The sequence below is a fragment of the Bubalus kerabau genome, chromosome 18 (assembly GCF_029407905.1).
Source record: "Bubalus kerabau isolate K-KA32 ecotype Philippines breed swamp buffalo chromosome 18, PCC_UOA_SB_1v2, whole genome shotgun sequence".
Taxonomy (NCBI): Eukaryota; Metazoa; Chordata; class Mammalia; order Artiodactyla; family Bovidae; genus Bubalus; species Bubalus kerabau.
In genome coordinates, this window is record NC_073641.1 from 16,982,606 (window position 1) to 16,996,724 (window position 14,119).

Sequence of the window (14,119 nt, forward strand, 5' to 3'; positions counted from 1 at the left end):
TTTGTCAGGCAGGTAACGTGAGAAGCTCATTGTCTCAACTCAATAATTAATAAGCTGGGTTGAGGTTGACGTTACATTGCAGTGTTTATTAGATTCACTCAACCTCTGATTTCAAGTGACTTATCAGATCAGATCAGTCGCTCAGTCGTGTCCAACTCTTTGCGACCCCATGAATCGCAGCACGCCAGGCCTCCCTGTCCATCACCAACTCCCGGAGTTCACTCAGACTCACGTCCATCAAGTCAGTGATGCCATCCAGCCATCTCATCCTCTGTCGTCCCCTTCTCCTCCTGCCCCCAATCCCTCCCAGCATCAGAGTCTTTTCCAATGAGTCAACTCTTCGCATGAGGTGGCCAAAGTACTGGAGTTTCAGCTTGAGCATCATTCCTTCCAAAGAAATCCCAGGGCTGATCTCCTTCAGAATGGACTGGTTGGATCTCTTTGCAGTCCAAGGGACTCTCAAGAGTCTTCTCCAACACCACAGTTCAAAAGCATCAATTCTTCAGCGCTCAGCCTTCTTCACAGTCCAACTCTCACATCCATACTTATAGGCATGGCCTATTCTGTGTTTACTGCATGCTCCTTTTCTGTGACGTGATCTCCTAAACCCCATGGAGTTCACTATGGCACTGCGGATTTGAACTCTGCTTTCGGGTCTTGACCCCTCCTTGAGCGTGGTCCTTTGGGTTTTTTGATTAATAGTTTAACAGGTCTCTATCTCCTCTAATCTGAAAGTTCTGCTTTTCAGAGGTTGTGAAAGTAACTCTTTCGTCTTCCATCCTACACAGATTTAAAATGTGGCAAATATCTTTGGGAGGACTCTTCCTATGTGTTTGTTGTAGGCTTCTGTATTCTGTGGATGATTCCCGACCCTCTGTGAGATTGCCAGAGGTTTCATTTTGCTTGTTTGGCCAACTAGCCAACTACGTAGCCTCTTGTACTGCCACAGCTCTCGGCAAATGTCTCATGGGGAAGATGGCCATATGTTCAGACTCTTTGTCCAACCTGCCATGTCAGTCCATATATGGTTGTGAAAAACCTCAGCTGATTTCTCTTCCCCTAATAGAGTCCTCTGCCTATGGCAAGACTGATCCTCAGATAACTCTCAGATTCAAATTACTTCCAGAGAAGCAAGTAGTTGGCAGTATTAGCTTCACTGGGGACTCTCCCGCTACTGGAATTTCCTTCATCAAGACTTCTTTAATTCCAGAGCTCTTTTATTTATTTATAAATAGAGCTTTTGTAATTATCATTTTATTCCCATTGAGAATGATGATGCTACAACTTATATGCTAATATATCTTATTAAATCTTATATATTCTAGGAAAAGAAATCACCGCTGCTGTTATTGTCAGAAATAATAAGCTTGACCTGTGTTTATTCTTGCATTTCTCAGAGTTCTGTGGCTATTTTCTCATTTTTTGTGTGCTCAAAACCAAGTCCTATTGCATCCCTCTATACTGGGGGAATATCCCTATATTCTTCATCTGTTAATTCTAACTCTGTTGCTGATGATCAAACAAGACTGCTACTCTTCCAGTGCTGAGCTAAGGTAGTAGTGCTGTATCTCACATACAGAACAGGTCCAGAGCATATGATTTTTCAAGTAATATTCAGATTGTCTGGGATAAAAGGTGTAATAAACACAAAGTATAACCTGCAGCCACTGCACAAACCCAGAATCGTCCTCAGAGTACCTTTATATACCTTGCCAACCTCTGTATGCTAGGATGCATATTAACCATCACCCATAAGGGTACACCACTCACCATGATTATAGAATAGGATAAGGTGACCACAGCATCTCTCAGAGACAGAGTAAGTTTTCCATTACCTGTCTTAATTCCAAGCTCCTCAATCTTCATTGTTTATTCCAAGATTGACCACAATTTTCTAGGATAATTCACAGTGAATACACATATTGCCCATTGCCCTAACAATGTGATACAGTGGTCAAACCTTAAAACATTTGCACATTTTGGAACACGTGTACCCCAATGTTCATCGCAGCACTGTTTATAATAGCCAGGACATGGAAGCAACCTAGATGTCCAGCAGCAGACGAATGGATAAGAAAGCTGTGGTACATATACACAATGGAGTATTACTCAGCCATTAAAAAGAATACATTTGAATCAGTTCTAATGAGGTGGATGAAACTGGAGCATATTATACAGAGTGAAGTAAATCAGAAAGAAAAACACCAATACAGTATACTAACACATATATATGGAGTTTAGAAAGATGGTAATGATAACCCTGTATGAGAGACAGCAAAAGAGACACAGATGTATAGAACAGTCTTTTGGACTCTGTGGGAGAAGGCGAGGGTGGGATAATTTGGGAGAATGACATTGAAACATGTATAATATCATATATGAAATGAATCGCCAGTCCAGGTTCGATGGATGATGCAGGATACTTGGGGCTGGTGCACTGGGATGACCCAGAGGGATGGTACGGGGAGGGAGGTGGGAAGGGGGTTCAGGATGGGGAACATGTGTACACCCGTGGCAGATTCATGTTAATGGATGGCAAAACCAATACAATATTGTAAAGTAATTAGCCTCCAATTTAAATAAATTTATATTAAAAAATAAAAAAAAGAAATTAAATAGCACCATTTATTAGACAGTTACAGTCAAATTTGAATTTGGCTGTGCTGAATTCCTTAACTTCCTTCTTGGTTTCTCTTGATCAAAGGCTGAAAAATTTCAGTGTCAAGTACCAAAGTCATCTTATTACCTGTTTCAACATTTTAAGTCTGTGCAATCAATTCTGGGATAACAAGGGAATATTTCATGCAAAGATGGGCACAATAAAGAACAGAAACAGGAAGGACCTAACAGAAGAAGAGATTAAGAAAAGGTGGCAAGAATACACAGAATAACTGTACTTTATAACAGCTAATAACTGTTAATAACCCAGATAACTATGATGGTATGGTTACTCACCTAAAACCAGACATCATGGAGTGTGAAGTCAAGTGGCGCTTAGGAAGCATTACTACGAACAAAGCTAGTGGAGGTGATGGAATTCTAGCTGTGCTATTTCAAATCCTAAAAGATGATGCTGTTAAAGTGCTGCACTCAATATGTCAGCAAATTTAGAAAATTCAACAATGGCCACAGGACTGGAAAAGGTCAGTTTTCATTCCAATCCCAAGAAAGGCATGCCAAAGAATGTTCAAGCTACCATACAATTGCACTTATTTCACATGCTAGCAAGGTAAAGCTCAAAATCCGTCAAGCTAGGCTTCCACAGTACGTGAACTGAGAACTTCCAGAAGTACAAGCTGGATTTAGAAAAGGCAGAGGAACCAGAGATCAAATTGCCAATACCCATTTGATCACAGGAAAACAAAGGGAATTCCAGAAAAACATTTATTTCTGCTTCATTGACTATCAAAAGCCTTTGAGTGTATGGATCACAACAAACTATGGAAAATTCTTAAAGAGATGGGAACACCAGACCACCTTACCTTCCTTCTGAGAAACCTGTATGCAGGTCAACAAGCCACAGTTAGAACCGGACGTGAAGCAAGGGAAGGGTTCAAAATTGGGAAAGGAGTACGTCAAGGCTGTATATTGTCACCCTGCTTATTTAACTTATATGCAGAGTACATCGTGTTATATGCTGTGCTGGATGTATCACACGCTGGAATCAAGACTGCTGGGAGAAATATCAACAACCTCAGATATGCAGATGATATTACTTTCATGGCAGAAAGTGAAGAGAAACTAAAGAGCTTCTTGATGAAGGTGAAAGAGGAGAGTGAAAAAGCGGGCTTAAAGCTCAACATTCAAAAAACTAAGATCATGGCATCCAGTCCCATTACTTCATGGCAAATAGATGGGGAAACTATGGAAACAGTGACAGATTTTATTTTCTTGGGCTCCAAAGTCACTGTGGACAGTGACTGCAGCCATGAAATTAAAAGACGCTTGCTCCTTGGAAGAAAAGTTATGACAAACCTAGACACAGAGACATTACTTTGCAAACAAAAATGCATATAGTTAAAGCTGTGGTTTTTCCAGAAGAAAACAGTGTTTTAGTTTTTATTCCACTGCCCAACTGAGCTATTTAGCCTTCAACAGAGACCATGGATTCATGACCCAACACCAGAATAACACTAGGTCATGTGAAGAGGAAAGGAAATATTTTATGTCAAAGTGAGCTAGCTCTTAGACCTCCTATCAAGTGTTAGTTGCACTGATGATTCTGTCAATCTTAGTTTCTTCCTCTGAAGTATCTACCATTTCCAGGCATTGCATCTTAGTGTATCAGTATCCAGCTGATGTGGTTTCTAGTCCCGCTAGTATATCTGAAACAGGCAACCAGGAACTAGAAACCAGGATCTATGAGGAACAGCTGAAGGAATGTATATAGTGTCTGTGTGGAATAAAGACCTGTCTAGAACATCAAATGTGTCTTTGCATGTTTGAAGAACAGTCACATGGAGGAAGACTTGAACCAATAAAAGGAAATTATGAGAAGCCAGATTTCATTTACACAGAAATTTATGTGAATGAGTTGTTAAAATGAACAAATGTACTTATTCAGGTAGTAAGTGATAAGCATGTGATACGCAGAATCTAGATGTCTATCTCTGAGCATGATTGTTGAGGCTGTTCTTGTATTGGTCGGAGAAGTTACATTATGTATATTTTCTAACTCTTCAGAATCTATGATTTTACATTTTAGTGTGATTGCATGTAACTACATATTTCTAAAGCAATTTCTTATACTGTAGGGCTGATTTGGCTTCCAAAATAAATTTTAAACTTATTATTAAACTGTACAGCAAAAACAGGGCCTGATTCTGCCATTAGAAAAAAAATAGAAAAAGAAACTAAAATTCTTAGGCCCTTTTGAAAAATTACGTTGCGAAAAGGTTAATGAACTTTCTAGTAAGACAGCACCAAGGCTACAGCACATTGTAAAATCTCTCTGATTTTACCTCCAACTTTCTGAGAAAGCAGATTTCTGGGTGATATTCAAACTCCTGCTATTTGATCATATATTGTTTTGTTCTCTATTAGAGACAAGCATTCATTTACATGTGGATATTCCTTCATTTATATTGAGCATGTTTAAACTTGCAGAATCAATCTAACACCTTCAGATGAGCTAATGACCAAATAAAACAATTCCCTAGGCTTTACAATAAAACAAATGGATTGGTCATAAATATGTCTCAGATACCTTCATTTTAGCTGCATGTTCTTGTTATTACCAGAAAAAATTAGGACATCAGATTTAAATCATGGCTTTTTTTTTTTTTATCTTTGATTTGAGTATATTTAGAAAAAAATTCAATAACATGGAACTTTATTTTGGCAAAACATGTTAGTAAAACCTCTTAGCTTGTTAATATATACAAAATTGGTTTCTTAGGAAACCAACGAAAACATGGCAAGCCTGAAAATCAAGTCAATTAGATACTGATAAACTGAGGATGCCATGCTTGGAAACAATAGATACTTCAGAGGAAAAAACTAAGGGCGAGGGTTAACATGTTTTGGCACCTGATAAAAGATGTAAAGTGCTAGCTCTCATATATCTAGAATATTTCCATTTCTTTTCACATAACTCATTTTACGTATAAGCATATAACATGTATTTGTAAGAAATAAATTTAAAACATGTCTGCTTATTCATCAATATCTTTTAAGACACTACTTGACAAGGAGAAAGGGATAAGTAAGTGTGAGTGAGCTTTATGGATGAACGAATTTTTAAAAGTTTACATGAACTTCATTGATTAGGAAATCTAAAACTATGTTAAAATGTTTTTGCTCTGGTTTTGTGGAGAGAATACTAATTGTATGGAGCCAAAGGAGTCTACATGAATGTCTATTCTTTTCCATAATATCTTCTTTTCCCACCTTACTTCCTTCCACCAACCTCTGAAAATTAAGCTGAAAAGAAACTGTTTTGAGAAAACAATTAACGTGGCACAGATGGCATGATGTTGAATACTGTGGTATAATATGGATATTATTATGTATCTGTATACAATATGGATATTATATCCATATTCAATTTTCAACTATCCTAATTTTTGTACAATTTTATTACTTTAAATCAAGATGATTCAATCAGTATCAAATTAAGTGTGCTTTATTCTTATGAAAAATAATCAGAAATGAAGACTAATAAAAATACTGCAAGTAATGTATTACTGAGATTACTGAGAGGGAAATTGATGACCTTAAATAATAATTTTTTAAAAATTAAAAGGATAAAAATTAAGGTACTAGAAAGGCACCTTACTATGGTATAAAAAGGACAGAATAAATAAAAAAGAATAGCAGTAAGGATTTAACAAAGCAGAAATTAATGAAACTAAAAGATACAATAGAGTCAATTTCAAAAATTCATTATTTAAAAAGAATAATAAAATTTACAAATATCTGGCAAGATCAGGAAAAAAGCAGGGCATAAAGTAAACAATATTGATAATATACAGAGAAGAGAGCTATAGACACAGGAGAGATTAAACAATATAAACAGCTTTCTGTCAACAAATATTAAAAGAAAAAATTAATTCCTGGAAGAGATATATCATATAAACCGACTTAAAAATAAATTGAGAACAAAGATATTTTGAAAATGGAAACATGGGGCAATCTTGCTCATAAATATAGATGTTAAATAAAAGAACTTCAGACAAAAGCAGAATTTCCCGCTTTATGCCACTTTGCTTGTATGAAAGGTATGAACTAGCCCCTCTTTTACTAACTGAAATAAATCTGAACTGGATTTTGGCTTCAATGTTTGTTTTGCATGGAGCCATCCCAAAGCTGAGTGTACCCCCAGCAGGCAGAGGGGCACCACCAAGCAACTTCTGTTTTTTTTTTCTGGAAAGAATAGTAATTGTATGAAGCCCAAGGTGTCTAACATGAATGTCTATTCTTTTCCATAATATCCTCTTTTCCCACCTGACTTCCTTCTACCAACCTCTGAACATTTAGCTGAAAAGAAACTGTTCTGAGAAAACAATTAACATGGCACAGATGGCATGGTATGTTGAGTACTATGATATAATATGGATATCAGCATCAGGAATATTAAAATATTTCTTTTAATATCAGAGATGCTGCTATCACTTTTCTATTCAAAATCAGAAGTCCTTGTTCAGAAAGTATGGCAAGAAAAAAAAGAGAAGGAAAAAGCATAATATTAGTTTGAAACATATAAAACTGTCTTTATTTACAGGTAAGGCAGATATGATTATCTTCATTCAAAGCCCCTCAAACCCTATAAATAATGAAACTGAAGGTAATTTAGTAAGGCTGCTGAATATGGGATCAAAATCCCACAAGGCCATTTCTATACAATGCAGTTAAGGAATAATTTTAAAAACCCAGAATCATTATTTAATATTCAGAAAAGTAGGCTATTTTGTTTGAAGGGAGACATGAATCCTCTGTAACACACAATAAGAGGTAGATTCTAGATAAAGACCTAAGTGAGAAGTAATTTTTAATATTAACTTTATAGTTTTACCTAAGCAAAAACCTTTGTAACCTGGGAATAGGGAAGAACTTCCTAAATAAAACTTTAAAATACAATGAGAACACAAAATTAAGGTGGATTTAATTATGTCAAAGTTGAGTTTCTTTCAGTGAAGGACATCATGGATAAACTTAATATACAGATTATAAAATGGGATAAAACATTTCTAATGTCTAAAGCAGACAGAGGATTAGTATCCTGAATACACAAGAAATTCTGTAAAACTGATAAAAGGCAGAAACCGCCTTAGGAAAATGAGGAGAGCGGTTACTGAAAAGGAATCTGAAAGACTGATAAGTATTTGAAGGATCTTGAACTACTAGAGATCAGATAAAAGCAAATTAAATTAATAATGAGAGTTCCTAGCTTGCATTCTTGGTCATTTTCCTTAGTTCCAATTCCCCCAAGCCTTAGGCACTGTTACAGGTATCCACACTGGCATTTGGGGGAACTGTTGGCATTACTTAGTCAAATACATGACCCAGACATTCTGCTCCTGAGTCTATATGCCAAATAAATCCTCACAAGGCCCACATTGGGATAGTCATTAGTATTACATGTAGTGGCAGGGAGCTGGAGGTATTCTGTGCTCCAATCAGTGAACAGCTGGATAAAATGCGGTAAATGCATACCTTCAGAAAACAGGATTTAGAAGTACACATAGGCACCAAGATTCATCTAAAAGTCTAGTGCTAGACGAAAAAGATAAGAAACAGTGCAATAATATAACGACACCATTCCCATAAATTAAAATATATGCAGAGAAAACAATAAATATGATTTAAAAATAAAAGGAAGATACAGATTAAATAAATCCAACATAATAGAAAGTAGGAGACTGGTGATGACAGCAGCAGTTAATTAAGAAGTAGAACTGGAGTAGTTGCTTGGTGAGTAGCCTCACCCAAGGTTCAGAGGAGGAGAGAGGGTAACAACAGCAAATATATGTGCATAAATCTAACTAAAATGTGTATAAAACATCAGTGAAGGAAATTATCAAATTTTCTTATAAGACATGAAAGAGAAGATCTAGATAAAAGAAAAACCATTTAGTGGATAGGGAAAGTTATTAAGGTGTCAATTCTCCCCACATGGACTCATGCGTTGAATAGGAACTTCTTCCCTTAATTCAACACGGTTTTCTTTTTTCTTTTTAATTGAAAATAACTGCTTTACAATGTTGTGTTGGTTTCTGCCATATATCAGCATGAATCAACCATATATATACATATGTCCTCTCCCTCTAGAACCTCCCTCCCACCTCCCACTCCATCCCACCCCTCTTAGGTTGTCACAGAGCACCAGGCTGAGCTCCCTGTGCTATACAGAAACTTCCCATTAGCTATCTGTTTTACACAAGGTAATATATATATTTAAATGCACTCTTTAAATTCGTCCCACCTTTGTAAAGTTTTCGTGGAACTTTACAAGATGATTCTAAGATTCAAAGAGTCAAACAAATAAACAAACAAAAAATGGTCAAGACACTCATGCAGCAAAACAAGTCTGAAGAAAGATATCAAGACTTCTTATAAGGCTTCAGTAACTGAGATACTATAGTATTGGAGTAGAACTTGACATACAGACCAAAGGAACCAAATAAAGACTTCAGAAAAAGACTCACAGAAATGGAAATTTAAACAATGACAAATTATCACTGTGGATCAGTGGGGAAATAATGAATTATTAAATCGTGGTTGGAAAAAATAGGAAAAAAAATCCCAAAGTAATTGGATCCCTACCCTATAACACAACACCCATTCCCCTCACCACCACAAAATCCAGAAAGTATCAACAACACAAATTACTTCCAAAGACCTTCAAAATACTTGAAAAATACAAAGGAAAATATCTTTATGACACTGAGGATAGAGAATTTCTCAAATCAGATGATACATACCAGAAAGATGCTAAAAAATGAAAAATACAATTCATTAAAGACATGATAAAGTGAAAAGAAAAACAAGTGAGAGAAGACAGCTGCCATTCATATAATTAACAAGAAAAGGAAACAGCAGAATATTTTAAAACTCTCAAAAATCAACAAGAAAAATACAATTGATAGGAAAATGGACAAAATCTGAAAAGGAATTTCACAAATGAAGAAATTCAATAACTGATACATATACAAAGCTATTTTCAATCCCTGTTAGTAATTAGATAGGTTGAAATTAAATCCCCAATGAGATATCATTTTATACCCACTGAAAACACTAAATGTGGTAAACAAAGTTGGTGACACATCAGCAGTCATTTAGGAAAATGGTTTGGTTTAGGCAATCAAATTAAAAATATGTTTTTCTTATGACCCAGCTGTTTTTTACTGGCACTTATTCTAGAGGAACTCTCATGCTCCAAGAGACATGAAAATATTTATAACAATGTTGTTATAATAACAGAAACTGTATAACTCATTTGCTCATCAATAGAGAATAAATGGTACCATATTCACATAGTCCAAATCTATGCCTCAATCACTGATGCCAAAGAAGCCAAAATTGACTGGTTCTATGAAGATTACATCTTCCAGAAATAACACACACTACACACAAAGATGTCCTTTTCTTCACAGGGGATTGGAATGCAAAAGTAGGAAGTCAAGAAATACACCGAATAATAGGTAAGTTTGGCCTTGGAGTATGAAATGAAGCAGGGGAAAGGCTAACAGAGTTTTATCAAGAGAATATACTAGTCATAGCAATACACTTTTCCAACAACACAAGAGATGACTCTACACATGGCCATCACCAGATGGTCAACACCGAAATTAGATTGATTATGTTCTTTGTAGCCAAAGATGGAGAAACTCTCAAGTCAGCAAAAACAAGACCTGGCACTGACTGTGGCTCAGGTCATGAGCATCTTTACTGTCAAACTCAGACTTAAATTGAAGAAAGTAGGGAAAACCACTAGGCCAGTCAGGTAGGACCTAAATCAAGTCCTTTATGATTATACACTGGAAGTGAAGAATAATTCAGTGGATTAAATCTGGTAGACAGAGTGCCTGAAGACCTATGAATGGAGGTTCATAATATTGTACCTCAGACAGTGACTTCAACCATCCCAAAGAAAAAGACATGCAAGAAGACAAAGTGGTAGTCTGAGGAGCAAAGATGGGCATAATAAAGGACAGAAATGGTAGGGACCTAAAAGAAGCAGAAGATATTAAGAAGAGGTGTCAAGAATACACAGAAGAACTGTACAAAAAAGATCTTCATGACCCAGATAATCACAATGGTGTGATCACTCACCTAGAGCCAAACATCCTGGAATGTGAAGTCAAGTGGGCTGTAGGAAGCATCACTATGAACAAAGCTAGTGGAGGTGATGGAATACCAGTTGAGCTTTTTCAAATCCTGAAAGATGATGCTATGAACGTGCTGCACTCAATATGCCAGCAAATTTGGAAAACTCAGCAGTGGCCAGAGGACTGGAAAAGGTCAGTTTTCATTCCAATCCCAAAGAAAGGCAATGCCAAAGAATGCTCAAACTACTGCACAATTGCACTCATCTCACATGCTAGTAAAGTAATGCTTAAAATTCTCCAAGTTAGGTTGAGTAATAAAGTTACTTTGAACCTCCTCCATAAAAAATTATAGAAACTTGAGTTCTGTGGAACTTCTATGAGGAGAAATAACATGAAATCACAAAGAAACAAATATTTAATTTATAGCTTTAGCACCCCAGAATATAAAAAGACAAAAGGAAATTAAGGGGTTATCAGAATGATGATTCATGTTTTTTAAAAAAATCTGCATATAGGGTAGAAGGTAGGATTCAAAGGAATCTTTTAAAGCACATAATCCGTACATTAAATTTCCTCTTCTTCCACATGAAATCCTGTGAATAACACTAACTTTCTTATATTTAATTTTATATCATATTTTGGTCTAAATGTAATACATTTTAGTGAATGAAAGCTGCTCAGTAATATCTGTCTTTTTGTGACCTTATGGACTATACAGTCCATGGAATTCTCCAGGTCAGAATACTGGAGTGGGTAGGCTTTCCCTTCTCTAGGGGATCTTCCTAACCCAGGGATCAAAACCAGGGCTCCTGCATTGCAGGTGGATTCTTTACCAGCTGAGCCACAAGGGAAGCCCAAGAATACTGGAGTAGGTAGCCTGTCCCTTCCCCAGGGCATCTTCCTGACCCAGGAATTGAACTGGGGTCTCCTGCATTGCAGGCAGATTATTTGCCAACTGAGCTATATATTACAAATTCTTTAAGAGATGATATACCAGACCACCTCACCTGTCTCCTGAGAAACCTGTATGCAGGTCAAGAAGCAACAGTTAGAATCAGACATGGAAAATTAGGAAAGGAGCATGTCAAGGCTGTATATTGTCACCCTGCTTATTTAACTTTATGAAGACTACATCATGTGAAATACCAGGCTGGATGAATCATAAGCTGGAATCAAGACTTCCAGGAGAAGTATCAATAGCCTCACATATGCATATGATACCACTTTAATGGCAGAAAGTGAAGAGTAACTAAAGAGTCTCTTGATGAGGTTGAAAGGAGAGTGAAAAAGCTGGCTTAAAACTTATTATTCAAAAACAGAAGATCATAGCATCTGGTCCCATCACTTCATGGCAAATAGATGGGGAAAACAATGGAAATAGTGACAGACTTTATTTTCCTGGGCTCCAAAATCACTGTAGCCAGTGACTGCAGCCATGAAATGAAAAGCTGCTAGCTCCTTGGAAGTAAAGCTCTGATAAATCTAGAGCTAGTATATTAAAAAAGCAGAGACATCACTTTGCCAATACGGGTCCATACAGTCAAAGCTATGTTTTTTTCAGTAGTCATGTACGGATATGAGAGTTGGACCATAAAGAAGGCTGAGCACTGAAGAACTGATGCTTTGGAACTATGGTGCTAGAAAAGACTCTTGAGAGTCCCTTGGACAGCCAGGAGATCAAACCAGTCAATCCTAAAGGAAATCAACCCTGAATATTCATTGGAAGGATTGATGCTGAAGCTCCAGTACTTCGGCCACCTGATTCAAAGAGCCAACTCAATGGAAAAGACTCTGATGTTGGGAAAGACTGAGGGCAAGAAGAGAAAGGAGAAACAGGATGAGATGGTTGGATGGCATCACTGACTCAATGGACATGAGATTGAGCAAATGCTGGGAGACAGTGAAGAACAGGGAAGCCTGCTGTGCTGCAGTCCATGAGGTCGCAAAAAGTTGGACACAACTTAGTGACTGAACAACAATGGATGGTGGATTTCTTCAGTTGTTTATGACTTTACAAAATAGTGTTATAATGTGTACTATTTTATAGTTCTTATAAATAGGAGTACTATTAATAATATTCTATAGTAAATAGTATGTTTCATAGTGCTGATAAAATGTCTTTAAATTAAGTTTCTTTATTCAAACTACTATATACAGTTATATCTGTCCATAAACTACTTTCTTCAAACTATGAGGATTTCGTAATTCAATTTATCTTCTGCCTCAACCATATAGGCTCTGTTTTTACCTCCTTTTGCTTGATCATTGCTGTATTGATATTATCAGTCTTCTTATATGGAAGGCCCTCTTGTTCCCTGAAGATCAGAGCTCCCCACATCTGAGCTTCTCCAACAAGACCCCTCATCTGTACTAAAACTATACAGCTGTCCATGTTCTCATAGACCATGGTTTTATCAAAGACAAAATTATATTTTATGTTTACATTGTATGATCATTACACATAACAAATTCTCAAAGGTGAAAAAGGTACTAGAGATTGCCTTGCCCTAATTTCATAATTCCTTTTATCTATAGTACAGTTACAATTTAGAATGCACTTTCACATCAGCTCATTTGATCCTTACAACTACATTAATTAGGTTATATAACTATTACCATCTTACAGGTCAGAAACAAAAACAAAAGTAGGTGTTTCTATGACATCCCTGAGGTCATGCATTTAGTTAGATGTGAACCCAGAAACTGATATTCCTTGTCCGTTATACATGGATGAGACACTCTACATTAAAGTACTGACACTTTCTACTTGTCCTAAACTTGCAGGACAGCTGTAAAATATTAAAATAAAATATTATGAAAGTGAAACACTTTCAAACTCATTCTATGAGGCTACCATCCCCCTGATACCAAAACCAGACAAAGATACCACAAAAAAAGAAAATTACAGGCCAATATCACTGAAGAACATAGATGCAAAAATCCTCAGCAAAATGCCAGCAAACTGATTCCAACAATACACTAAGATCCAAAGCAATCCTGAGAAAGAAAAATAGAATGAAAGAATCAGACTCCCTGAATTTAGCATACACTACAAAGCTACAGTAGTCAAAACAGTAAGGTATTTGCACAAAAATAGAAATATAGATCAATAAAAGGGCATAGAAAGTCCAGAAATAAACCCATCCACCTATGGCCAGTTAGTCTATAACAAAGAGGGCAAGAATATACAATGGAGAAAAGACATTCTCTTGATTAAGTGGTGCTGGGAAAACTGGATAGCTACATGTAAAGAATGATATTAGAACATCTGCTAATATCATATACAAAAATAAACTCAACATGCATTAAAGACCTAAGCATAAGAACAAATATATAAAAGTCCTAGAGAC

At 36.4% G+C, this 14,119-nt stretch overlaps 1 protein-coding gene across 13 annotated transcripts in view; it reads right to left on the reverse strand.

The window, feature by feature from the left end:
• Positions 1-14,119, reverse strand: part of RNF180 (ring finger protein 180) — a 297,228-nt gene that overhangs the window by 40,285 nt on the left and 242,824 nt on the right. Inside the window, exon 8 of one of the 13 annotated variants that reach the window (XM_055555004.1) lies at positions 9,504-13,766. The exons of the other annotated variants lie outside the window; for them this stretch is intronic. Within the exon in view, the coding sequence (XP_055410979.1) occupies positions 13,672-13,766 (95 nt within the window). The 3' untranslated portion in view covers positions 9,504-13,671. Of the gene's footprint in view, positions 1-9,503; positions 13,767-14,119 lie in introns of those variants that run through there. 13 annotated transcript variants of the gene reach the window in all.